This window comes from Felis catus, chromosome E2 (genome assembly GCF_018350175.1).
Source record: "Felis catus isolate Fca126 chromosome E2, F.catus_Fca126_mat1.0, whole genome shotgun sequence".
Taxonomy (NCBI): Eukaryota; Metazoa; Chordata; class Mammalia; order Carnivora; family Felidae; genus Felis; species Felis catus.
Genome location: NC_058382.1, coordinates 2,378,206 through 2,403,495, shown reverse-complemented (window position 1 = coordinate 2,403,495; position 25,290 = coordinate 2,378,206). Strand labels below are relative to the sequence as shown.

Sequence of the window (25,290 nt, the reverse complement as noted above, 5' to 3'; positions counted from 1 at the left end):
CTGAGGTAGTGTGGGATTTACACGATTTTATTTGTGTTGCTTTGAAGAAGTAGTTATATGTGCATGAAACATGATGCCAAAGTGCAGATGAGGTGGGGGGATGGTGAATTTTTGAGTTTTCTTTTCCCATGCCACGTAACTTAGGTCCTCTCTTCAGAGATGGTCACTGCTGCCAATGTCATGATTATTTTTCCAGAACATGTCTGCCTTTTCAAACATATATATTATGTTTTCCATATTTTGTTTTCTCTAAGTGGTTTTTCTGTTCCTTTTTCACTGTCATTACATCACATCATGGAGATCATTTCACGCAATTCGTGTACAGCAGATTTCTCAACCTTGGCACAGTTGACGTTCTCTGCTTTGGGGTGCTATCTTGTGCAATGTAGGGTGTCGAACAGCGTCTTGGCCTCTGCCCACTAGATGCCAGGAGCACTACCACCACCACCCCATCTGTGACAACCACAAATGTCCCCAAACATTGCAAGTGTCCCCTGGGTGCAAAATTGTCCTCAACGAAGAAGCACTGATGTGGTGTTACTTTGTTCCTTTTAAGGTCTACCTCGTGTCGCATCATGTTCATGTAACACTCACTTAGCCATTTCCCTGTTGATGGGCAATTTGGTTGTCTCCAATCTCTTGGTAACTTACATTTGTTCAGCCCTGGCACTGTTTTAAATGTGTTATGTGCTTTCACTCATTTAGTCTTCAGAACAGTTCTGTGGCGTCAGTTGCTTGCGTCATTTGCCAGCGGAGGAAGCAGAGGCCCAGAGAGTACACTGGCGAAGGGTAGCAGAGTTAGAAGTTGAACCCAGACAGTCTCCAGGCACAAGTCCTTCACCGCAGGACCATACTGCCTCTTCCTATAAGTCTTGCCACACTGGATGCTCTTGTGTGTCGTTTTATCCACATGCAAGGACTTCCAAAGACGAATACCAGAAATGAGGTTTACTATGTTGAGGGGGTGTGTGCCTTCAGTTTTCAAAGATGTTGCCAAATTATCCTCCTTTGAGGTGGTGGCAGTTTCTCTCCAGTCAGCACTCTGTGAGAATTCTACCCACAGCCTTTTCAGTGGATCTCAGGCTTCCTTGGTCTTTGGGATGCTTGGTATAAACTGAGATAAAAGTGAGAAGAGAAGGAAGGGAAGAAATTACCATGTGCCTGTGGCTGAAAATAATTCTTAAAAAGGTAGCTCATGTAAACTTCTAACAGCTAATGGTGAGGTAGGTTTTCTTTACTCCAGTAATCGGCAGAGGCAAACTTTGAATCTGGAATAATCTAATACCAAACTGCTGTTCTTTCTTCTCCAGCAGTGCTGGGCTCCTCAGAGAAAATGGTTTTGTGGACAAGGATTGTGCTTTTCTAGATTGGGTTGCATGGCTGAGTTCAGGCAGCTATGAGAAACCACAGGATGGACATGATGCCACTTCCTGCAGTAATCTGTTGTACTTGAGGAATTGGAAGGGAAAAAAAGCCAAGGGATGTACTGATCTGGTAAACAGTTTAAAGTATGGTTACATTAATACAGGCTCAGGTTTATTATGACATAGGATGCCAAAGTCATGTGGATGTTTCAAAACGAAATAGAACCAACCAGCAGTAGTTTTCTATAATGAGGAAACTGCCTTGGGGTGTGTCCCACAGAACTAGGCATTACCTCTATGCTTTGGGAATGATAATTAAAAGTAGAACTCCCAGGCAAAGAATTGAGCTTTATTTTCAGGCTGTGTGGCTGCGGAGTGCTGGGGCTGGCTGACACCAGTTCACAAACCTGTTCTGTACACCTTTCCCCAGCTGTAAGCTCAGTGACATCTGTTTGGTAGCTTACAGTGGGGCCCTAATGGGAGTGTTTACACCATGGAAATTGGCAAGGGCCACAAATCACTTAACATACCCCTGCCCTGGAGTCTAATGCAGAGAGAATTCAGGCATCTAAGACTTTTGGTAGGCCCCCTTGCCTGAGGCTGAAAATTTCAGGCTTCTTCTCTTCATGGCTTGGTCTTTCTGATGACCACACCCTGTCCAGGAGCCCACCCAGAGTCACCTCATTGAAACATACCAAGGAGGAAGGCAGAGACCAGTGTATGCCTTTTTAGTTCTCTCACACTTAGTGCATTAGCAATGAGAGCTGCGGAGAAAAGAGAAGTCAGGGCTGGGCAAGGGAGACTGGGAGTGGTAGGTAGGAGGGTGGGAGGCAGGTTGCAGTGTTACTAGACAGGTTAGGGTGAGACTGGTAGAGAGTGAGATTGGAACAAAGAGAGAAAGGAGTGAGGAAGTGAGGCAGGGCTGTGGTAGCAAATTCTGGGACTGGCAAGGAGGCCTGCATGAGGAAGGAGAGATGTAGGATCTGAGTTCAAGTTTTGTTAAGCCTGAGGACAACTTCAGTAGTTCTGTATTGTTCTTGTTTAACGGGAGAAAAATGGCAGAGAGTTTCAGTAACGTGGCCGTGGTAACACAGCTAATGAAAATAGTCATCACACTTGGGTGGTCTGACTCCAGAGTGATGTTTGACACAGCCCTTCCCTCTGACCCAGAGTGGTTAGTGGGATATCTGGATCACCCTCAGCTTGAATCCGGGCTCTGCCAGTTCCCAGCCTTATATGACCTTGGGCAAGTAATCCCTACTTCTCTGTGCTTCATTTTCCTCGTCTGGAAATGGCACTAATGAGAGTACCTGCCCCAGCAAGTTAGGAGCGAGGATTAAATGATGATCTTCACAAAAGTGCCCTGTATTTATTCATCTTAGTATTAATCTTAGGATTGCTACTCTTGCTTATTACTGCTTTTCTCTCTCTCTCTTTCTCTGTCTCTCTCTCTTTTAATGTTTTTTTTTTTTGTTTATTTATTTTTGAGACAGAGACAGAGCATGAATGGGGGAGGGTCAGAGAGAGGGAGACACAGAATCTGAAACAGGCTCCAGGTTCTGAGCTGTCAGCACAGAGCCTGATGCGGGGCTCGAATTCACGGACCGCGAGATCATGACCTGAGCCGAAGTCGGCTGCTTAACCGACTGAGCCACCCAGATGCCCCTAATGTTTATTTTTTAAGAGAGACCGAGGGAGGCGCAGAATCCAAAGCAGGCTCTAGGCTCTGAGCTGTTAGCACAGAGCCCAATGCGGGGCTTGAACCCACGAGCACTGAGATCATGGCCTGAACCAAAGTTGGTTCTTTAACTGACGGAGCTCCCCCAGGTGCCCTGCTTTTCTCTTTTAAAAGAGAGAAGCGTAATAACCAAACATTCTTCTGGCTAGGTTCCCTTAAACAGTACAAGGTCATCTTCTGACTTGCATTTTGTAATTTTTTTTTAAAGTTTTTTTTATTTGTTGAGAGAGTGAGGGGGAGAGAATGATCTGGAGACAGGGACATAGGATCCAAAGCAGGCTCTGTGCTGACAGCAGAAAGCCCTATGTAGGGCTTGAAGGCTTAAACCATGAGATCATGCATGACCTGAGCTGAAGTTAGACACTTAACTGGCTGAGCCACCCAGGCTCCCCAACGACTTGGGATTTTGAATCAAAACATGACCATTTTCAAATTTGAAACTTAATTATGGCCTTGGTTTCATTTATCTTCCCTAACCCCACCCTCAAGGGAGAAAAAAAAAAAGAACATCTGTAGAGAGAAACATCCCTATTTCCGTTTTCCAGACCGTTTGCTGCTATTCCTTTGTCATAGAAAAAAAAAAAATTTGTGCCGTATCCACTATTGTTGGCACTGGGGTGTGATGATGGTATTCTTCAGGTGTGCTGAAGCATTTAGGCGTGAACTTCTATCATGTCTGTTACTTTGAAATGATTTCAGAAAAAAAGGAAAATGTTAACACTTGGTAAAAAGTAATCAGGTGTTCATTTTATTGTTCTTTTTCCTAGATTTCAAATTTTTCAAAATGGAAATTATACTCCCATTTCTGCCTTTTCTAGACCCTGGCCTTCTCCAAAAGACAAGTTTAGAGGGCTTGGAATGATTGCTATTAGAAGTGTTTCTCTGTAAGATGATTTTGGCATAAAATGGTTACACTCCACTCCCAATTTCAGCATGCAAGGAAGCATTCTGGACTGGTTATTGATTGAGTCAACAAGAATTTCTTGAGCACTGCTCTGTGCCAGGCATGTTATTAGCTCCCAGAACAGTGAATGCAACAGTCAAAGTGCTTGTTCTCGTGGAGCCCAAGTTAAGGTGAAGGAGATTGTTCCTACATAAACATAAACAAGCCGTTTTCAGGAGGCAGTTTGTGCTATGAAGGAAATGGGGCAATAGAATGGTGTAGACTCTAGTAGAGAGTAGTTGTCCTGTGGAAATGTAATGCAAGACATACAGTTTTCAATTTTCCAGCAGCAACATTGGAAAAATTAAAAAAAAAAATCATTACAGTTAATTTTAGCATATTTTATTTAACTTAATATATTCTAAGCATCAACTTGTAATCAATATAAACAATTACCAATGAGATATTTTGCATTCTTTTCATACTAAGTCTTTGAAATCTGTGTTTTTTATACATGCAGTGCACCTCAATTCAGATACATAATTTACATTATTTGATCTGTATTTAAATTTCATAAAACTTACCATTGGAAAAGTAGATTCACACAGCCAGTTTCAAACATCCTTCAAAGTTTTACAGTAAATTGAAGATTAGTTTTTAATTTTATTTTTTATTTTTTTATTGTTATTTTTTAATGTTTATTTTAGAGAGATACAGAGTGTGAGTGGGGACAGTGGGGGCAGAGAGAGAGAGGAAGACACAGAATCCAAATCAGGCTTCAGGCTCCAAGCTGTCAACCCACAAAAGGCAAGATCATGGGGCTCGAACCCATGAAAGGCAAGATCATGACCTGAGCCGAAGTCAGATGCTTTAACTGACTGAGCCACCCATGCGCCCCTTTATTTATTTTTTTAATTAAAACAATTTTTTTTTAATTTTATTTGAGAGCATGAGTGGGGAATGGGGACAGAGGGAGAGAGAATCTTAAGCAGGCCCCACTTTCAGTGTGGAGCCTGATGCTGGACTTGATCACCCCAGGGTCATGGCCTGCACCAAAATCAAGAGTCAGACGCTTAACCAACTGAGCCACCCAGGCGCCCCAGTGTTTAATTTTAGATAACTAAATTTTAATTCATTTATTTTAATATTTATTATTTTATTATGACTTTAGTAATAAATTAACTGAAATTAAATAACATTAAACACTCAATGGCACTAGCCTTATTTCTAGAACTCAGTTGTCACCAGTGGCTAATGACACGCATGTAGAAAAACAGGTTCAGAGTGATAGAGGGGGCCTAATCCAGGCCACTGAAGTCTCTGCTGGATTTACGCATACCTGCCTAATGAGTTCCTTCTTCAGCTCCTGTGTCCCCTCCACCCCTCACCAGCAGACACAGTTCATTCACCACATAGCCACCCAATAAATTTTGTTAAATGTTAAGTCGGATTTATCACTCTTCAGACCCTGCTCCCTCAGTGATGTCTTATCACACTTAGGATCAATTCCAAGTGCTCCTGACTGTCTTCATGACGTGGCTCTCTCCTGACCTCAGCCATCTCCTAGGCCACCACTCTCCGCCTCATTCTTCAGCACACCATTCACTTCCCTGTACACACCAAGCATGTGCCTGCTGTAGGGTCTTTGCACCTGTTGTATCTCTATCTAGAATGTTCTTCTCCAAGTGCCTCACGCACTACATTCAAACCTTAACTCAATGTTGCATCCTCTGAGAGGCCTCTCCCAACCAGTCCCATCACTCTACCCATTCCTCTGTGGTTTTTTTGTTTTTTTTTTTTTTAAATATAGCAATGATCTCAGCTGACACTGTTCTGTATGCCCCACTGTTCTGTATTGCCCATTCCTGTTGGAGTAAAGTACATGGGAGCTGGTATTTCTCTGCTTTAACTCTCCTTTTTCCCCAACACCTGGGACATGCTTGGCACGTAGTAGAAACTGAACAAATGCTTGCCAAATGAATGGATAGGTGTCTTCGTGTCTCATTTGCCTCCTGATCTGGAACCTTTTGTTGTCTTGGGAGCAGATAGCATTGGCCATTGCCCTTTCCCAACCCTGAGAAGGGGCAGGAATGCCGCAGAAATTGTTCTGTCATCCCTCTGTGTGTGTCTATGCACGTGTGTGTCTATGCACGTGTGTGTGCGCGTGTACGTGCATGGGTAACCAGGGGGAGGGGCCAGGGGATTTGTATCCTAAAGACTCTGGGAACACCCAAAAGGACCTGTCGTCCTCATGATTTCTGTTCTCCCCCAGCCCCACCTTCTCAGCCCTCTGCCCTTCTTCAAATGCGGACCCTCAACGGGGAGGAAAGGATGCCTGCTGCACGAGGGAAGTCCAAGTCCAAGGTAAATAGCGATTCTTCTTGGGGGGAAGTTTCATCTTATAAGACATAGGCCATTTACTTTCCTTCCATGGAAACTTCTTACCTGACAGAATCCCATCCAAGACCTGTTTCTGTTTCCTCCCATCACCATGGAGGGTAGGAGCATAAGAGCTCTAGCACCCCACGTAACCACTCAGTGCCTGCCTCTCCTTTTTTCTCAGTGTACCCATGGCCATTCACCTATTTGTTCAGCATCTTCAGGGTGTCTGCCAGCGCTATTCCTCAGACAGAAGAGGGGAGCCACCATGATTTCTCGAGGTAGACCTGAGTGCCCAGGCAAGACCTCTGATGCAGAGGAAGATTCGAGGTTGTGCTCTAGAGTTAATCTGTTAATGTTGCTTTGTTTTCACTTGTACAACCCATACATACAAGGAGGAAATCTCTCTGTGTGTAAGAAATTCCACATAATCTTATATTCAGATTGGGTTTGTTGGAATCAGGCCAGTGAGTCAGCCTCCTATTAAAAAACATGCTTCACCACTTAAAAAAAATTTTCTTTTGACGTTTATTTATTATTGAGAGACAGAGAGAGATAGAACGTGAGCAGGGGAGGGGCAGAGAGAGGAGGAGACACAGAATCCGAAGCAGGCTCCAGGCTATGAGCTGTCAGCACAGAGCCCGACGTGGGGCTCGAACTTACGAACCATGAGATCATGATCTGAGCTGAAGTCAGACACTTAACCGACTGAGCCACTCAGGCGCCCCGTGCTTCACCACTTTAGATGATGAACTGATTTTCTACAGTAAACACCTTGAACGCAGTTTCTCTAACAAACATTTTTGCCCTATAAGTTATGTGTGTTTGTACTCTGTTGTTGTTATAACAAATTTCTGCAAACTTGGCTGCTCAATCAGCGTGTATTTATGGCACACAGTTCGTGCATGGGACAGAGGTCAGGCAGAGTGCAGCTTGGCCTGCCTTAGGTCTCACGAGGCTGAAATAAAGGTGTCGCTTGGCTCTGGGGTCCCATCTGAGGTTCAGGGTCTACTTCTAAACTCATTGGTTATTAGCATATTCAGTTCCTTCTTTCATCGTGGTCCCCTTCCATTTTCAAGCCAGCAATAGCAGGTCAAATCAGGCTTCAGAAATCCCTGACTTCCTTTCTGTTCTCTTCCAGCTACAGAAAATTCCCCAGTGTTAGGGCTCCTGTGATTACATCACCCACCTAGATAATCCAGGATAATCTCCCTATTTAAGATCAACTGATTAGTAACCTTGATTACATCTACGAAGAATCTTGGGCCTGTGTAGTTTAGTCACATGCTCTTTAGAGAGTATGTGGTTAGGAGCATGAATCAGAAGCCAGCTGCTCAGATTGAATTCCATCTCCTCCATTCACTAGTTGTGGATCTTCCATAAATCACCTCCCCTTCTGGGCCTCCTGTTTACTCATCTGTAACATTGCTATGATCCTCTCAGCAGTGCCCCAGTCACTGGCTAACATGAGTCAGTACCTGTAGGGTACTTAGAAAAATGCTTTGCCTTTGTCAGTGCCCAGTAAATCCAAGTTGCTATGCTTTTTATGTGGCAGTCTTTATTTTTTAGAGAGTGTATGAGTCAGGGAAGGGGGCAGAAGGGGAGAAAATCTTTTTTTTTTTATATATATGTTTATTTATTTTTGAGAGACAGAGAGAATGAGCATGGCAGGAACAGAGAGAGGGGGAGACACAGAATCTGAAGCAGGCTGCAGGCTCTAAGCTGTCATCACAGAGCCTGACGTGGGGCTCAAACCCACGAGCTGTGAGATCATGACCTGAGCCGAAGTCGGACACTCAACTGACTGAGCCACCCAGGCGCCCCTGGGAGAGAATCTTAAGCAGGATCCACCACATGCAGAGCAGAGCCTGATGCTGGGCTTGATCCCACAACCTGGGATCGTGATGTGAGCCAAAATCAAGAGTCGGATACTCAACTGACTGAGCCACCCAGGTGCCCCTGTGATAGTCTTTTTTTTTTTTTTTTTTTTGATGTTTACTTATTTTTGAGAGTGAGAGCAGGGAGGGGCAGAGAGAGAGGGAGACACAGAATCTGAAGCAGGCTCCAGGCTATGGGCTGTCAACACAGCGCCTGACATGGGGCTCAATCCCACAAACCATGAGATCATGACCTGAGCTGAAGTTGGATGCTCAACTGACTGAGCCACCCAGGCGCTCCGACACAGTCTTTGATAATAGCTAAATCATATCATATTGTGTTGTATTTGTTTTATTTAATATACCTGCCCCTCTTGGCCTCAGAACCCCAAATGTTTCCTGAAAAGATTCCTGGCACCATTTATGTCCCCTTTTAGGAACAAGTTCCTTGTTGTCTCTAGCCATGTGGAAGCATAAGCCCATGATGAAAGGACATGTGATTTTCTGTTTCAGGTGCCAGTGACATTTGGGGATTTGGCCATCTATTTCTCCCAGGAAGAGTGGGAGTGGCTGAGCCCCATTCAGAAGGATCTGTATGAAGACGTCATGTTGGAAAACTACCAGAATCTGGTCTCACTCGGTAAGGCCTGCCCCCGCCCCCCACCACCATAATCCACAACCAGCCTATTGTGGGACATAAATTAGTCTAGTCAGGAAAACAGAAGCCACTACAGTTTTGTTTTATTGTTTAATAGCTGTATTGATGTGTAATTCACATATATATACAATGTATATAATTCAGTGGTTTTAAATATTTATAGAGTTGTACATCCATCACCACAGTCAGTTTTAGAACATTTTTATTACCCCAAAAGAAATCCCAGACCCATTAGCAACCACTCTTCATTTCTCCTTGCCCACTAATTCCTTTAGATTAGGCAAACACTAATCCACTTTCTGTCTCTATGAATTTGCCTGTTCTTGGCTTTTCATAGAAATGGAATCATAGGTATGTGGTACTTTTGTGCCTGACTTCTTTCACTTAACGTAATGTTTTTGAGGTTCATCTGCATTGTGGCATGTATCAGTGCCCCCTTCTTTTTATGGCCAATAATATTCTACATTTTATTTATCCATTCATCAGTTGATGGGCCTTTGGGCAGTTTTTAACTGGAGCTATTATGAATGTGCTGCTGTGAACATTCGTGTATGAATATTTTTGTGGACATGTATTTTCATTTCTTCGGGGTATATACCTAGGAGTGGAATTGCTATCATATGGTAACTATATATGTAACCTTTTGAGGGCACCCTCAAAATTTTTGAGATAATTAAAATTTTTTTTTTCAACGTTTTTAATTTATTTTTGGGACAGAGAGAGACAGAGCCTGAACGGGGGAGGGGCAGAGAGAGAGGGAGACACAGAATTGGAAACAGGCTCCGGGCTCTGAGCCATCAGCCCAGAGCCCGACGCGGGGCTTGAACTCACGGATCGCGAGATCGTGACCTGGCTGAAGTCGGACGCTTAACCGACTGTGCCACCCAGGCGCCCCCAGAGAGAGAATTTAATAAAAGGAATCAGCAGGTACTGTTAAAAGGTAACTAGTGGACACAGCTGATTGATAGATGATAACTGTAGGTTGCAGCCACCACCATCCTTGGGCTAGGCATACAAAGGGGAGAGTTTGGGGTTTTTAGGACTTGAAGGGACTCACACTTCTGAAGGAAGAGAGAGGTGTGCTGACTAGTCTGTTACAGTCATGAAGAGTCAGGCTGAGGCTTGTTCTGAGAGTGCAGGAAAAAGAAAAATGAAAACCAGCAGAGCCCCTGGTGGTGGTTGCTGGTTGGTTGCTGGTGGATGCTGATAGGGAGCTGCTGATGAACAAGTGTGGATTGCAGAGCCCCAGCCCCTCGACCCAAAACAGATCAAAGAAGGTGGGAGTGGGAGCTAAAGGCAATAGACTCAGGAGTTTCTGGCCTGACTTTTCAAGACCATAGTTGGCTTTGTAGAGTTAGAAATGAGCACCACCTCTCACTGTAACTGAACTTTCATCCTCCTTTTCCACCTGCCCTTTACGTCTTCTGTGTACCCTTTGTGGTCATAAACCCCCGTTCCCATTGACATGGGGCTTGGCCCTGACGTCTGTGGCATCCACATCCTGCTCAGTTCTGATGTTTTTCCCGAATGCAGGACTTTCCTTTCGGAGACCAAATGTGATCACCTTATTGGAGAAAGGGAAAGCACCTTGGATGGTGGAGCCAGTGAGAAAACGCCGGGGCTTGGGTGAGTGACAGAACCAAAGCCTATACACTGCCATTGTGTGTAAGAGCGTCCTGCATCTTGAGGGGGCAACCTCTTGATATTTGAGAGCTCCCAGTTTCCTTACCTTAAAGGCCCCAGGCCTGAGAAGAAAATTCCAGTCTCTTTTGTGCAAGCTCTAGAAGGAGAATAACCAACATTTAATAAACCTTTAGTAGGTAACAGACATACTTTAAGTATAGGTTCCTCCCAGTCCTCTAAGGTAGGTATTATTATTTCTGGTCTATATATGAGGAAACTGAAGATCAGAAGAGTTCAGTGACTTGCTTACGGTAACCCAGCTAGGAAGTGGCATTAGAGCTAGGTTTGAACCCCAGTTTCTGGTCTCAGAAGCTCAGTTCTTAATGCCCTCATCCCAGCCTTCCTTGCCTCAGCATTTCCCTTCAGAGAAAGCATATTCCACCTTCTCTCATGATAGTATTTCTAATGATAATGTTCAAGCTCACATCGTTCCTTCATTCTTTTAAAAAAAAAAAAAATTTCCACAACTGTTCACTTTGACTACTTTCCAAGAGCTCATTCTCTTTTCTGATAGATTCTTTTTTTATCACGTTATTTTTACTTACTTAAACAGTTTTATAAGAATTTTTTAGTTGCAAAAAAATTCATAATATTGAGTTCATTTTAACCATTTTAATGTTAAGTGTATTCACATTGTTGTGCAACAGGTATCAAGAACTTTTTCATCTTCTAATAACTTCTGAAACTATACTCACTAAACACTAATTTCCCTCCACCCAGCCTTCAGTAGTCACCTTTCTTTATATTTCTCTGATTTTGATTACCGTGGGTACTTTGTATGAATGGAATCATACAGTATTTGATCTTTTATAACTGGTTTTGTTTTTTGGTTTTTTTTGCTGAGCATAATGTCCTTGAGGTTCATCCATGTTGTAGCTTATAAGTGACAGGATATTTCTTTTTTAAGGCTGCATAATACTTCATTATATTTATCACATTTTTTGTATCCATTTATCAATGGATAATTGGGTTGTTCTGCTTTTGGCTACTGTAAATAATACTGTAATGAACATGGGAGTACAGATATGTATTTAAGGTCCTGATTTCAGTTTTTTTGGATATGTACCCAGAGGGAGGATTGCTGGATCATGTGATAATTTTATTTTTTATTTTCTGGGGAACCTCCGTACTGTTTTCCATAGTGGCTGCACTATTTGTCATTTCCACCAATAGTATACAAGGGTTCCAGTTTTTTGTCAACACTTGTTATTTTTTGTTTTTTTGATAGTGGCCATCCTTACAGGTGTGAGGTGATACTGTGGGTTTGATTTGCATTTCTCTAATGATTAGTGATGTTGAGCATCTTTTCATGGGTGTATTGGCCATGTGTATAAGTGTCTATTCAGGTCTTTTGCTTGTTTGTTAAAATAGGGTTGTCATCTGTTGTTGAGTTGTAGTTCTTTATTCTGTGTATTAGTCCCTTATCTGATGGATGATTTGCAATTATTTTCTCTTATTTCATAGATTGCCTTTTCACTCTCTTGATTGTTCCTTTTGACATGCAGATGTAGTCCTATTTTTTTTATTTTGTTGCTTGTGTTTTTTGGTGTCATATCTCAGAAATCAATGCCAAATCTAATGTCTGAAGCTTTTTCCCCAGTGTTTTCTTCTAAGAGTTCAGTAGTTTTATTTTATTTATTTATTTATTTATTTTTAATGTTTATTATTTTTGAGAACGAGAGAGAGAGAGAGAGCAATCAGGGGAGGAGCAGAGAGAGGGAGACAGAATCTGAAGCAGGTTCCAGGCTCTGAGCTGTCAGCACAGAGCCTGATGCAGGGCTTGAACTCATAAATCGCGAGATCATGACCTGAGCCAAAGTCAGACACTCAACCGACTGAGCCACCAGGCACCCCAAGAGTTCAGTAGTTTTAGATTTTACGTTTAGGTCTTTAATCTATTTTGAGTTAAAATTTTTGTTTTTGGAAGAGTGAGAGAGAAGGAATCCCAGGTAGGCTCCCCGCGGTCAGGACAGAGCCCAAGTGGGGCTTGAACCCACAGTGAGATCATGATCCAAGCCAAAATCTAGAGTGGGATGCCAATCAACTGAGCCACCCAGGTGCCCCCCCCTTGAAGTTTTTTCTGTTGTTGTTACTTGGGTTTTGTAGGGTTTTTTTGGGAGAGAGAAAGAGAGTGAGCAGAAGAGAGGGGCAGAGGGAGAGAGAATCTTAAACATGCTCCACCATTCTCAGTGCAGAGCCTGATGCAGGGCTTGATCCCATAACCCTGGGATCATGGCCTGAGCTGAAATCAAGAGTCTGTCACTCAACCCCCTGAGCCGCTTACACCTTTATATATAAAGTGTAAGGAAGGGTCCAAGATCATTCTGTCGCATGTAGATACCCAGTTTTCCCAGCCCTGATTGTGAAAGAGACTGCCCTTTTCTCTTGAGTGGTATTGGCCTCCTTATTGAAAATCATTTGACCAGATATGCAAGTGTATATTTCTTGACTTTCTATTCTGTTCTGTTAGTCTTTATATCTATCTTTTATCCACTACCATATCATCTTAATTACTGTTGATTTGTAGTGTGTTTTGAAGGATTTTTTAAATTATTTATTTGTTTTCTTTTAGAGAGACCACCTGAGCTGGGGAGAGGGGCAGAGGGAGAGAGACAGAGAATCCCAGACAGGCTCCACACTCAGTATAGAGCCTGATAGGACCCTCGATCCCATGACCCTGGGATTATAAGTGCAGCGAAATCAACAGTTAGATGCTCAGCCAGCTGAGCCACCCAGGCGCCACAGGCCCTGCTTTTTTAGTATGTTTTGAAATCAGAAAGTGTGAAGCATCTAACTTTGTTTCTTTTTTTCAAGATTGGCTATTTGGGGTGCCTTGACATTGTATATGAATTTTAGGAAATTTTTTTTCTATTTCTGTAAAAAATGTCATTGGGATTTTGATAGGAATTGCATTGAATCTGTAGATTGCTTTGGGTGGAATATTAAGTCTTCCAGTCCACATGCACAAGATAGCTTTCCATTTATTTGTACCTTTGATGACTTTTTAGCAGTGCTCTGTAGTTTTCCATGTACAAATTGCTTGAGTTAAATTTATTCCTGAATATTTTATCCTTTTTGATGCTATAGTACATGGGATTGTTTTTCTTGTTTCCCTTTCTGAGTGGTCATTGTTAGTGTATAGAAACACAACTGATTTGAGTCTTGATTTTGTATCCTGCTGTTTTATTTGATTGGATTTGTTTATTGGTTCAAACATTTTGTATGTCTGTGTGGAATGTTTAGGCTTCTCTACAAAGAAGATCATGTCATCTGTGAACAGGCAGAATGTCACTTCTTTTCCTTTTTTTAATGCTTTTTATTTCTTTTTTTAAAAAACTGCTCTGGTTTGAGGCACCTGGGTGGCTCAGTTGGTTAGGTGTCTGACTTTGGCTCAAGTCATGACCTCACGGTTCATGAGTTTGACCTCTGTCAGCACAGAGCCCGAAGCCTGCTTCGGATTCTGTGTCTTCCTCTCTCTGCCCTTCCCCTGCTTGCATTCTGTCTCAAAAATAAATAAACATTTAAAAAATTAAAAAAAAACAACCCCACTGCTCTGGCTACAACTTCTGGTACTATGTTGAATAGCAGTGGTGAGAGTGAGCATTCTTGCCTTGCTTCTGATCTTAGGAAAGGGTTTTAGTCTTTCCATGTTTACTGTGATATTTGCTGTGGGTTTTTCAATTACAGATTTTATTATGTTGAGGTAGTTTCTTTCTATTTGTAGATTGTTGAGTGTTTTTATCATGAAAGGGTTTTGAATTTCGTCAAAAGTTTTTTCTGTATCAATTGATCATCATGTGGCTTTTGTCCTTTATTTTGTTAATGTGATGTATAACAGTGATTGATTTTCCCATATTGAACTGTCCTTGCTTTCCAGGTGTAAATCCCACTTGCTCATGTGTGTGATCTTTTTAATGTGCTGTTAAGTTCAGTTTGCTAGTATTTTGTTTAGAATTTTTGCATTAATATGCATCAGAGGTACTCATCTGTAGTTTCCTTTTCTTGTGTTGCCTTTGTCTGATTTTGGTATTAAGGTAAAAGTAACCTCATATAATGAGTTATCAAGTATTCTTTTTGCTTCTGTCCTCTGAAAGAGATGATGGAGAATTGGTATGAGTTCTTTTAAATATTTGTTAGAACTCATCAGCAGATGCATCTGGGCCTGGTGCTTTCTGTTTTGGAAGGTTATTGGTTCATTTTTTTTTTTTTTTTTTTTTTTTTTAAGTTTATTTTGAGGGAGAGAAAGAGCAGGAGGCTGAGAGAGAGCCTGTCAGCACAGAGCCTGATTCAGGGCTTGAACTCCCATGAGATCATGACCTGAGCCAAGCCCGAGTTGGATGCTTAACCAACTGAGCCACCCAGGTGCCCCTATTGATTCAATTTCTTGAATAGATAGAGGCCTATTCACATTTTCTGATTTCTTGTGTGACTTTTGGAATACTGTTCCTTTCAACAAAATGGTCTCTTTCATCTAGGTTATCAAATTTAAGGGCATAGAAGTTGTTCATAGTTTTCCTTTATTATTCTTTTAATTTTCATGAAATGTGTATTTCTGTCGTGTCTTTCATTTCTGATATTAGTAGTTTGCGTTTTCTCTATTTCTTGGCCTAGCTAGAACCTTATCAATTTTAGTGATTTTCAAAGAACCAGGTTTTGGTTTCATTGTATTTTTCTATTGATTTCTTGTTTTCAATTTCAGTGAGTTTTGCTGTAATTCTTACTTTTTCTGCTTATTTTAATGTTTGTTTTTGAGAGAGAGAGCAGGGGAGGGATAGAGGATCCAAAGTGAGCTCCGCACTGACAGTAGTGAGCCCAATTTGGGACTCAAACTCATTAACCGTAAGATCATGCCAAAGTCGGACGCTGAACCAACTTGAGCTACCCAGGTGCCCCTCTTCTGCTTATTTTGGATTTGATTTGCTCTTTTAATGTTTTCCTGAGAAGGAAACTTAGATTACTGATATTATGTATTTATTTTTTAAGTTTATTTTTTTGAGAGACCGAGTGTGCGCCAGCAGGGGAGGGGCAGAGAGAGAATCCAAGCAGGCTCCACACCGTCCATGCATAGCCTGATGCAGGGCGTGATCCCACGAACTGTGAGATCATGACCTGAACTGAAATCAAGATTTGGATGCTCAATGGACTGAGTCACCCAGGTGCCCCTCATTTTAGATCTTTGTTCTTTTCTAATGTGCTATATAGTGCTATAAATTTCCCTAGGATAAACACTAGTTTCGTTGCATCCCACAAATTCTGGTAAGTTGTGTTTCTGTTTTCATTTAGTTCAGAATATTTAAAAATTCCTTTTGAGAGTTTTTTTTTGTTTGTTTTTTGTTTTTTTTTTTTAATTTGACAGTGCGGGTGCATGAACAGGGAAGGTGCAGAGAGTGGGGGGAGAGGGATTCCCAAGCAGGCTCTGCTTTGTCAGCACAGAGCCTCATGCAGGGCTCTATCTCACAAGCCATGAGATAATAACCTGAGCCAAAATCAAGACTTTGATTCTTTAAAAATTTTTTTTTTTTCAACGTTTATTTTTGGGACAGAGAGAGACAGAGCATGAACGGGGGAGGGGCAGAGAGAGAGGGAGACACAGAATCGGAAACAGGCTCCAGGCTCTGAGCCATCAGCCCAGAGCCCGACGCGGGGCTCGAACTCACGGACCGCGAGATCGTGACCTGGCTGAAGTCGGACGCTTAACCGACTGCGCCACCCAGGCGCCCCAAGACTTTGATTCTTAACTGACTGAGTCACCCACATGCCCCTCATGTGTTGTTGAAAATTTAACCTCCAAGTATTTAGGGATTTTCCACTGATCTTTCTGTTACTGATTTCTAGTTTAATTTCCTTGTGGTCTGAGAGCACTGTGTGATTTCTATTCGTTGTTAAGGTGTGTTTTAAGGCCTAGAATGTTGTTTGTCTTGGGGAATATTCTGTGTAAGCTTGGGGACAATGTGACTACTGCTGTCATTGGATGAAGTGGTCTGTAGATGTCAGTTATATTCAATTGAAAATGGTGTGGTTGAGTTCCCCTGAATTTTCTGCTTGCTCAATTTGTTCATTTATGAGGGAAGGATGTTGAAATGTTTTAATAACTATGATAGTGGATTCATATATTTCTCCTTGCAGTTTTACAGTTTTTGTTGATTGTAGTTTGATGCTCTGTTGTTAGGCATGTACACATTAAGAATTGTTACGTTGTCTGAAGAATTGATTCTTTCATTATGTAATGCCCCTCTTTATCCATGGTAACTTTCCATGCTTTTAAGTCTGTTCTGTCTAGAATTAATATAGCTACTCCTGCTTTCTTTTGATTAGTGTTGGCATGGTATATTTCTCTCCATTCATTTACTTTTTAAAAAATTTATTAATGTACTGTTTAATTTACATCCAAGTTAGCACATGGTGCAACAATGATTTCAGGAGTAGATTCCTTAATGCCCCTTACCCATTTAGTCCATCCCCCCTCCCACAACCCCTTCAGCAACCCTCTGTTCTCTATATTTAGGAGTCTCTTATGTTTTGTCCCCCTCCCTGTTTTTATATTATTTTTGCTACCCTTTCCTTATGTTCATCTGTTTAGTATCTTAAATTCCACATATGAGTGAACTCGTATGATATTTGTCTTTCTCTAATTTCACTTAGCATAATACCCTCTAGTTCCATCCACATAGTTGCAAATGGCAAGATTTCTTTCATTTTGATTGCTGAGTGATACTGTGTTGTGTATATATACCACATCTTCTTTATCCATCCATTCATTTACTTTTAATCTATGTCTAATCTATATCTAAAGTGGGTTTTTTACAGACAACACACAATTGGGCCATGTTTTTTAATTCACCCTGACAGTCTCTTTTAATTGTTACAGTAATTATACTGTTGGCATTCAGAATGATTACTCATATAGTTGGATTGATATCTACTTCTATACATAATAAATATTTTTTATTGTCTTTATTCCTGCTTTTGTCTTCTCTTTTTCTGCTTGTTGTGGTTTTATTTTGTTTTTTGTTTATGTATTTTTAAGTAGGCTCTACACCCAGTGTGGGGCTTGAACTCAAACCCTGAGATCAAGAGTTGCATGCTCCACCAACTGAGCCAGCCAGGCGCCCCTCTGCCTATTGTGTTTTTAAATTTTTTTTTTTTAACGTTTATTTATTTTTGAGACAGAGACAGAGCATGAACGGGGGAGGGTCAGAGAGAGGGAGACACAGAATCTAAAACAGGCTCCAGGCTCTGAGCTGTCAGCACAGAGCCCGACGCGGGGCTCGAACCCATGGACCGCGAGATCATGACCTGAGCCGAAGTCGGCTGCTTAACCGACTGAGCCACCCAGGTGCCCCATGCCTATTGTGTTTTTAAACGAGCATTTCATATGATTCCAGTGTTATCAATTATACTTTTTTGTTTTTTAAGTGGTTGCCTTAGAGTTTACAGTATACCTTTACAACTAATCCAAGTCCACTTTCAGGTACCAGTATATCACTTCATGGGACTGTGCCTTATAATAACAAAATAATGCTAATTTCTTCCTCCCATCACCTGTATCATTGTTATCATTCATTTCATTTATATATAAATACGATAAGCATGTATATATTACATGTACATACATAAGATGAAAAGATGACCAAACATTATTGGATACATTGATGCTATTATTTTGAATATTACTGTTAGGTCAGTTAAGAATAAGAAAAATAGGGGTGCCTGGGTGGCTCAGTCGTTGGGTGTCTGATTCTTGGTTCCAGCTCAGATCATGATCTCACAATTTGTGAAATCAAGCCCCACGTCGAGCTCTAGGCTGACAGCACGGAACCTGCTTGAGATTCTCTGTCTCTCAAACTTTAAAATGAAAATGATAAGAAAAATAAAGGTTTTTTTCTTTTTTTTTTTCCTTCACTTATTGTTTCTTCATTGCTCTTCTTTTCTTTCTTCTTTCTCCTAGTAGTCTCATAATACGTTTGTCACTTTTTTGTAGTTGTCCCATGGTCTTTGGATATTCTGTTCTCTTTTTTTCAGTCTTTATTTACTGTGCTTTCCAAGTTTTAAGGGTTCTTTTTTTTTTTTTTTTTTAAGTTTATTTTTATTTAGAGAGCAAGAAAGCACGTGAGCATGAGCAGGGTAGGGGCAGAGAGGGAGAGGGAGGATCCCAAGCAGGCTCCACACCATCAGTGTAGAGCCTGACACAGGGCTTAGACTCACAAACTGTGAGATCATAACATGAGCCAAAATGAAGGGTCAGATGTTGAACTGACTGAGCCATCCAGGAGCCCCTGATTTTTAAGAATTCTAATTTACCAATAGAATAAATCCTTTAGCTCTCAGAATCTTTCTTCAGCTGTGTTGAATTCTGTCTAAGTCATTCTTTATTTCTGTTACAGTGTTTTTGATCTCAAACATTTTGTTTTGGTTCTGAGAATTTCCATCTCTCTGCTTACATTGCCCATCTGTTCTAATACGCTGTATACTTTATCATTAGAGCCCTTAACATATTAATCAATTTTAAATTTCTGGTCTGAGAATTAATAGCATCCCTGCCATATCAGTCTGATTTTGATGCTTGCTCTTTCTCTTCAAATTGTGTTATTTGCCTTTTGGTATGCCTTGTAATTTTTTTTTTACTTGCCAGAGGTTATGTACCAGGTAAAAGGAACTATTGTAAACAGCCCTTTAGTGATGTGTGATGGGTGAGGTGTGTCTTTTAGGGAGCCTTTGCCTCTGGAATGTGAATGTCTTCAGTTTCTCAGTGCCCCCCCACCAAAACCCTATCCCTTTAGGAGGGACAGGATGGCTAGAGGCCGCTGAAATTGGAGGCAGCCGTTTGTATTCTCCCCTGTCTTATGGATCCAAGAAGAGTTGTTGGTTTTAACATCTGTTTAGCTTTTTACTTGTTAGGATGAAGTTGTGCTTTCCAAGCTTCTTACATGAAGAACCGCAAACCAGAATTCCAGTGTTTTGTTTGTTTGTTATTTTAAGATTGGATTTTAAGAATACATTTTAAAAATTTACAATTTCATTGGGATGTAATGTACATATTGTAAAATTCACTTAAGTGTATAATTCAGTGGTTTTTAATAAAGTTGACAACTTGTGTAGCCATCACCATAATCTAGTTTTAGAATTTTTTTATCACCCTAATAAAATTCTTCATGTCCATTTACAATTAAACCCTAGTCCCACCTCCAGCCACAGGCAACTACTAATTTACCTTCTGTTTGTAGTTTACCTTCTGCCCTTTTTGGACCTTTCATGTAATAAAAGTACATTCATCTAATGAATAACCTATGGAGTTTAATATGGTATGTGGTATGAATTTATCCTACAAATAAAACTTTGATTTATTAATTTCAAATCACAAGCTTTCTTGATTTTTAATTACTAAATATTTCTATAAAGCCTTTTGGCATGTTAAAATTACAGTAAGATACTACAAAATTTTTCTTCTGGTTATCATCATTGTTATTATGTTTGATGATGATTGATATTGTAATTATCATTGATAATAACTGCACAGAAACTTCATTTTTCAGCATAGGAAAACAAATACTGAATTTCTTGGTGTCTTTCAGACTCAAGGTCTAAATATGAGACCAAGAAGTTACCAACATCTCTGTGCAACAAATCTGGGCAAAGCAGCTATCAGAAACCAGTTTCTGCATCACAAAAAGTTGCCATAGGAAAGAAAGGCTGCAAGAAAAGTTCAGTCCTAGTAAAACCCAAGAAAGTGCATTCAGGAAAGAAATCTTTAAAATGTAATGACTGTGGGAAAACCTTTGGTCAAAGTTTATCTCTTAAACTTCATCAGAAATCTCATACTAGAGAGAAGCCTTATGAATGCAGTAATTGTAGAAAAGCTTTCAGACAGATCTCATCCCTCATTCTTCATCAGAAAATTCACAATGGAAGGAAAAGCCATGAATGTGGTAAGTGTGGAGAAAACTTCATTCAGAGAACATCTCTTATTCTACATGGGAAAGTTCATAATGGAAAAGAAACCTTTGACTGTGGGAAGGCCTTGAGTCAGTACCCAGCTGTCACTGTGGGCCAGAAAATTCACTTTGTTGAGAATATCCACCAGTGTGGAAAGTGTGGGAAAGACTTCATTCGAAAGTCATCCCTTTTACTTCATAAGAAGATTCACAGCAAAAAGAAATTACATAAATGCAATAAATGCGGGAGAGGCTTCAAAAACAAATCAGCCCTTGTTATACATAAAAGAATTCACACTGGAGAGAAAACCTATGAAAGTGAGAAGACCTTAAGTCAGAGTCCACTGCAGAAAAGTCACCATTTAGAGAATCCTTATAAATGCAGAGAATGTGGAAAATCCTTTAATAGGATTTCATCCATTTTGCTTCATCAGAGAATTCACACATCAAAGAAACCCTACAAATGTGATAAATGTGACAAGGTCTTCAGGCGCCTTTCAACCCTTATTCTACATCTAAGAATTCATAATGGAGAGAAACTCTACAGATGCAGTAAATGTGAAAAAGTCTGTAATCGGCATTCATCCCTTATTCAACATCAGAAAGTTCATACAAGGAAAAAGAAACTGTTTGAATGTAAGGAATGTGGGAAGATGTTTTCTGGAACTGCCAACCTTAAAATACATCAGAACATTCATTCTGAAGAGAAGCCTTTCAAATGCAATAAATGTAGTAAAGTTTTTGGTCGTCAGTCATTTCTTATTGAACATCAGAGAATTCATACTGGAGAAAAGCCCTATCAGTGTGAGGAATGTGGAAAAGCCTTCAGTCATCGAATATCTCTTACTCGGCATAAGAGAATTCATACTGAAGATAGACCCTATGAATGTGATCAGTGTGGGAAAGCCTTCAGTCAGAGTGCACACCTTGCTCAACATGAAAGAATTCACACTGGAGAAAAACCATATACGTGCAAAACATGTGGGAAGGCCTTTAGTCAACGCACATCCCTTATTCTACATGAAAGAAGTCATACTGGAGAGAAACCCTATGAATGTAATGAATGTGGGAAGGCATTTAGTAGTGGCTCAGATCTTATTCGGCATCAGAGAAGTCATTCTTCAGAGAAACCATATGAATGTAGTAAATGTGGGAAGGCATATAGTCGGAGTTCATCTCTGATTCGACATCAGAATACACATTCTGAGGAAAAAGCCTAAGTTTGTTTTAAATATGTGAAAGCGTAGAATGAGGCTATAAAAGTAGCAGAGATCAAGGCATGGGAAAAATGCCTTTGTCTATAACCTAAATTTTGTAAAAATGGGACCGTCTTGGTGATGTGTCCCACTTTGAAAGCCAAAGAGCAAAAGTCATTAGGGTGACTTTGACCAGACAATTTGTAATCAACCGAGGCAGTGATGTTACCATAGGTCTTAATTTCAAAGCAGCAAGTTCAGATGACTGGATCATTTTTAATGAAGACCACTCTTCATTCCATAAGACATTGATATTTTATTTGCAGTGTAATTTAGAAAGCTGTTTCATTAGTCACATACAACAAAGTGGAACCACAAAGCCCATATTTATAGATGGGGCTTTGAGCCTTATTTAAGGTCACATGAAGAAAGAGTTTTAAGTTTGTCCCTTAGAACTAGACTATCATGTATAAGAGATTTCCTGGGCAAACGAGGGTACTACTTTCAGCTGACAGAAAATTGTGGGTGAGAAAAAAGTAGAGTGAATCTTCAAGTGGATAAAGGTAACACTCATAATGTGTGTGAATCAGTAGAGTTACTATCATACTGTCTCCATGAAGATGAAGATACATAATCTTCATGGTATGAAAAATCTTAACAAGCCTGAGACAGGCTAATGGGAAAAAAGAAGCCAGGATATACTGAAGAATGGGAACTTAAGAGCAGGGAGAAATTATTTGTTACTGTTTTATTTGAAAAGAAATTTGTTTATATTTATATGAATAAACAGTGGTATTTTCATGTAAGAACAGTGGTGTGCAATAAGTGACTGGTGGAGAATGAGATGCCATTCCCTAAATGTGTCCTCTCAGAATTTATATGTCAAACCCCTAACCTCTAAAGATAGGGACCTTTGGGAGATAATTAGGGATAGATGAGTTTATGAGGGTACATCATGATAGTATTAGTGTCTTTAAAAGAAAGGATGCCAGAGAGCTTGCTCTCTAAGCCATGAGAAGATACTACAAGAAGGTGGCTGTCTGCAAGCCAGGAAGCTAGCTCTCCCTACCATCCAACCATGTGGCACCCTGATCTCCAGAACTGAAGAATAAGTTTCCTTTGTTTAAGTCACCCAGGATATGGTATTTTGTTATGGCAGCCCAAGCTGACTAATACATGGGAGGAAACTCTGGATTTATGTACCAGTCTCTTTTCCTGTCAGCTAATCACCATATGTAACAGCTTTCAGTCCCTGTTTCCCGCTTGTACAAAGTATGTAAGAAATAAAATCAGAGTTCTTTTTGTTATTGGGTTATATACGGTTGGAGTATTCTGCAAAAACCATTTTTGTAAACACCCATATCTTGCTAAGATAACTGCGAAATGTATAACCATGAGAGTTACGCCATTCTAACTTTGACCACAACTGAGAAAATAACATCCAGATTTGTGAAGGGTAAGCATGCATATAGGATAATAGAACAGTTAACTTTTCATTTACACTTGTCATAGTACTGTAAAAGCATAAAATATCTCCAACACTTGAAGCAAATGGGTGAGCAAATTAACAGAATGCTCATGGAGAGGCAGGTCTATTCTTCCTCCCCTTCCACACCCCTGGCTTTGTTAATTTCTTTGCCAACCTGCCATAGAGATTGGTTCCAAATCAATGGTCACAAACCTACTATATATAATATAAACTAATAAGACATTGTACTTGCCTGCAGACGTTTAGAGTTTTCTAGGGAATACATAATATTAAAATGTGGAAACATGTATAAAAGACACAGATAATAACCAAGAAGAAGATGGTGAACTCCATTGTGAGTGGAGGACATGGGAACAGGGATTACTTGGAGATAGTGACCATATTAAAGGGAGAACAGGACTCAGGCTGACTAGGCACTTAAGAGTTGGAAGGCTATTGAAGGCAAAGAGAGAAAGTACACATGCACAAGATAGTGGCAGAAGGTTGTAGAGTATTAGAGGAGTGGCAAATTCCAGTATTTAGTATAGTGACTGGCACATTGAAGTGGTAAGTACTAGTGAGATCTTGAGTGAATAAATGAATGAAAATGTTTCAGTATAACTGGATTTTCTGAGCCATAGTTGTCAGGGAACACTTAAATCTGAAGGTGACTCAGACATTGAGATAAACCCTTGGGAAAATAGGCTAAGGAATCACTAGTGATGTTTGAAGACTCTGGTGAACTCAGGGTAACCACAGCAGCAACCAAACTTAAACCTAGTCCAGTTCTTGTCTGTATTAATGAATTCTTCCCTCCCCCCACCCCATCCACGGCTTAACAGAAGGAATGACATGACCATTTCCAGGAATCTATTTACCTGTTTTGGTTCTACACACGATTCCTAGCTTTTGGGGTCGGGGAGGGGGGGAGAATTACAAAGCATGCAAAACAAGAATAATCTACACTTTCCATCCCCACCAAATGACAAAGCACTCCAGAACTACTCAAAGTGACAGCTGTTGGGCTGACAAAATTTTAAACAACTATAATATGTTCGAGGCTGTAACCAAAAAGATGCACAGCAGCCAAACTACATGGGTCATTTGAGCAGAGGTGGAACTATATGAATCATGGAAATAATGGAAATGAACACAGATGAACACGTTTTCAACAGGTTCATCAGTATACTTGACACAGCCAAGGAAACAATAAGTGAACCTTGAAGGTAGGTTTTTAATCCAAATATATTTCTTAAATTATAGCAAATGCAAATGGTCTAAACACACCAGTTAAGAGATGGCAAAACAACTGAATTGAAAAGCAGGACCCAGCATATGCTAGCAGAAACTTTAAATATACAGGCATACATAATTAAAAGTGGGGGAAAAGAACACGCAAACACTGATGAAAGAAAGTTGGAATCACGATATTAGTGTCAGACGAAGCAGACATTAGAACAACAAATGTAATCAGGGATAAAGAGACATAAAAAGGATCAATTTCCAGGTAAACATAACAGTCCTAATTGTACATATATCAAACTACAGAGGTAGAAATTACACAAATGAAAAAAGAACAGAAAGGGTAAATGGATCAATCCACTATTACTGGAGATTTCACCATTGTCTCTGTGCTATTAATAGAACAAGTAGTATATAGAACCCCTGAACAACAAAATTGACCAAGTTAACTAGTTGACATTTATAAAACATAAGAGAATACATTCAAATACACATGAAGCATTTTACCAAAACCATAAAACAAATCTTAAGTTTTAAACAACTGGTTGTATAAATTGTATTCCCTGACTATAGCAGAACTAAACTAGCAACAACAGTAAGATACCTGAAAATATTTGGAAGGCTTAAACTACAAATTCCTTTTTTTTTTTAACGTTTATTCATTTTTCTTATAGAGACAGTGTGAGTGGGGGAGGGGCAGAGAGAGAGGGAGACACAGAATCTGAAGCAGGCTCCAGGCTCTGAGCTGTCAGCACAGAGCCCGATGCGGGGCTTGAACTCACAGACCATGAGATCACGATCTGAACTGAAGACGGACGCTTAACCACTGAGCCACCCAGACGCCCCTCCTTTTTTTTTTTTTTTTTTTTT

The 25,290-nt window shown here is 40.4% G+C and overlaps 1 protein-coding gene across 9 annotated transcripts in view; it reads left to right on the top strand.

Moving 5' to 3' along the window:
• ZNF667 (zinc finger protein 667) overlaps window positions 1-23,017 on the top strand; it is a 62,247-nt gene extending 39,230 nt beyond the window's left edge. For 6 of the 9 annotated variants that reach the window (XM_023246070.2, XM_045046754.1, XM_023246069.2 and 3 more), the window contains exons 2-5: window positions 6,258-6,349; window positions 8,755-8,881; window positions 10,433-10,525; window positions 20,155-23,017. In XM_023246070.2, the coding sequence (XP_023101838.1) occupies window positions 6,290-6,349; window positions 8,755-8,881; window positions 10,433-10,525; window positions 20,155-21,734 (1,860 nt within the window). In that variant the 5' untranslated portion in view covers window positions 6,258-6,289 and the 3' untranslated portion in view covers window positions 21,735-23,017. Of the gene's footprint in view, window positions 1-6,257; window positions 6,350-6,548; window positions 6,646-6,670; window positions 6,695-8,754; window positions 8,882-10,432; window positions 10,526-20,154 lie in introns of those variants that run through there. The other 3 variants (XM_045046756.1, XM_045046755.1, XM_045046757.1) reach the window with 3 other exon arrangements.
• The last annotated feature ends 2,273 nt before the right edge of the window (window positions 23,018-25,290 follow it).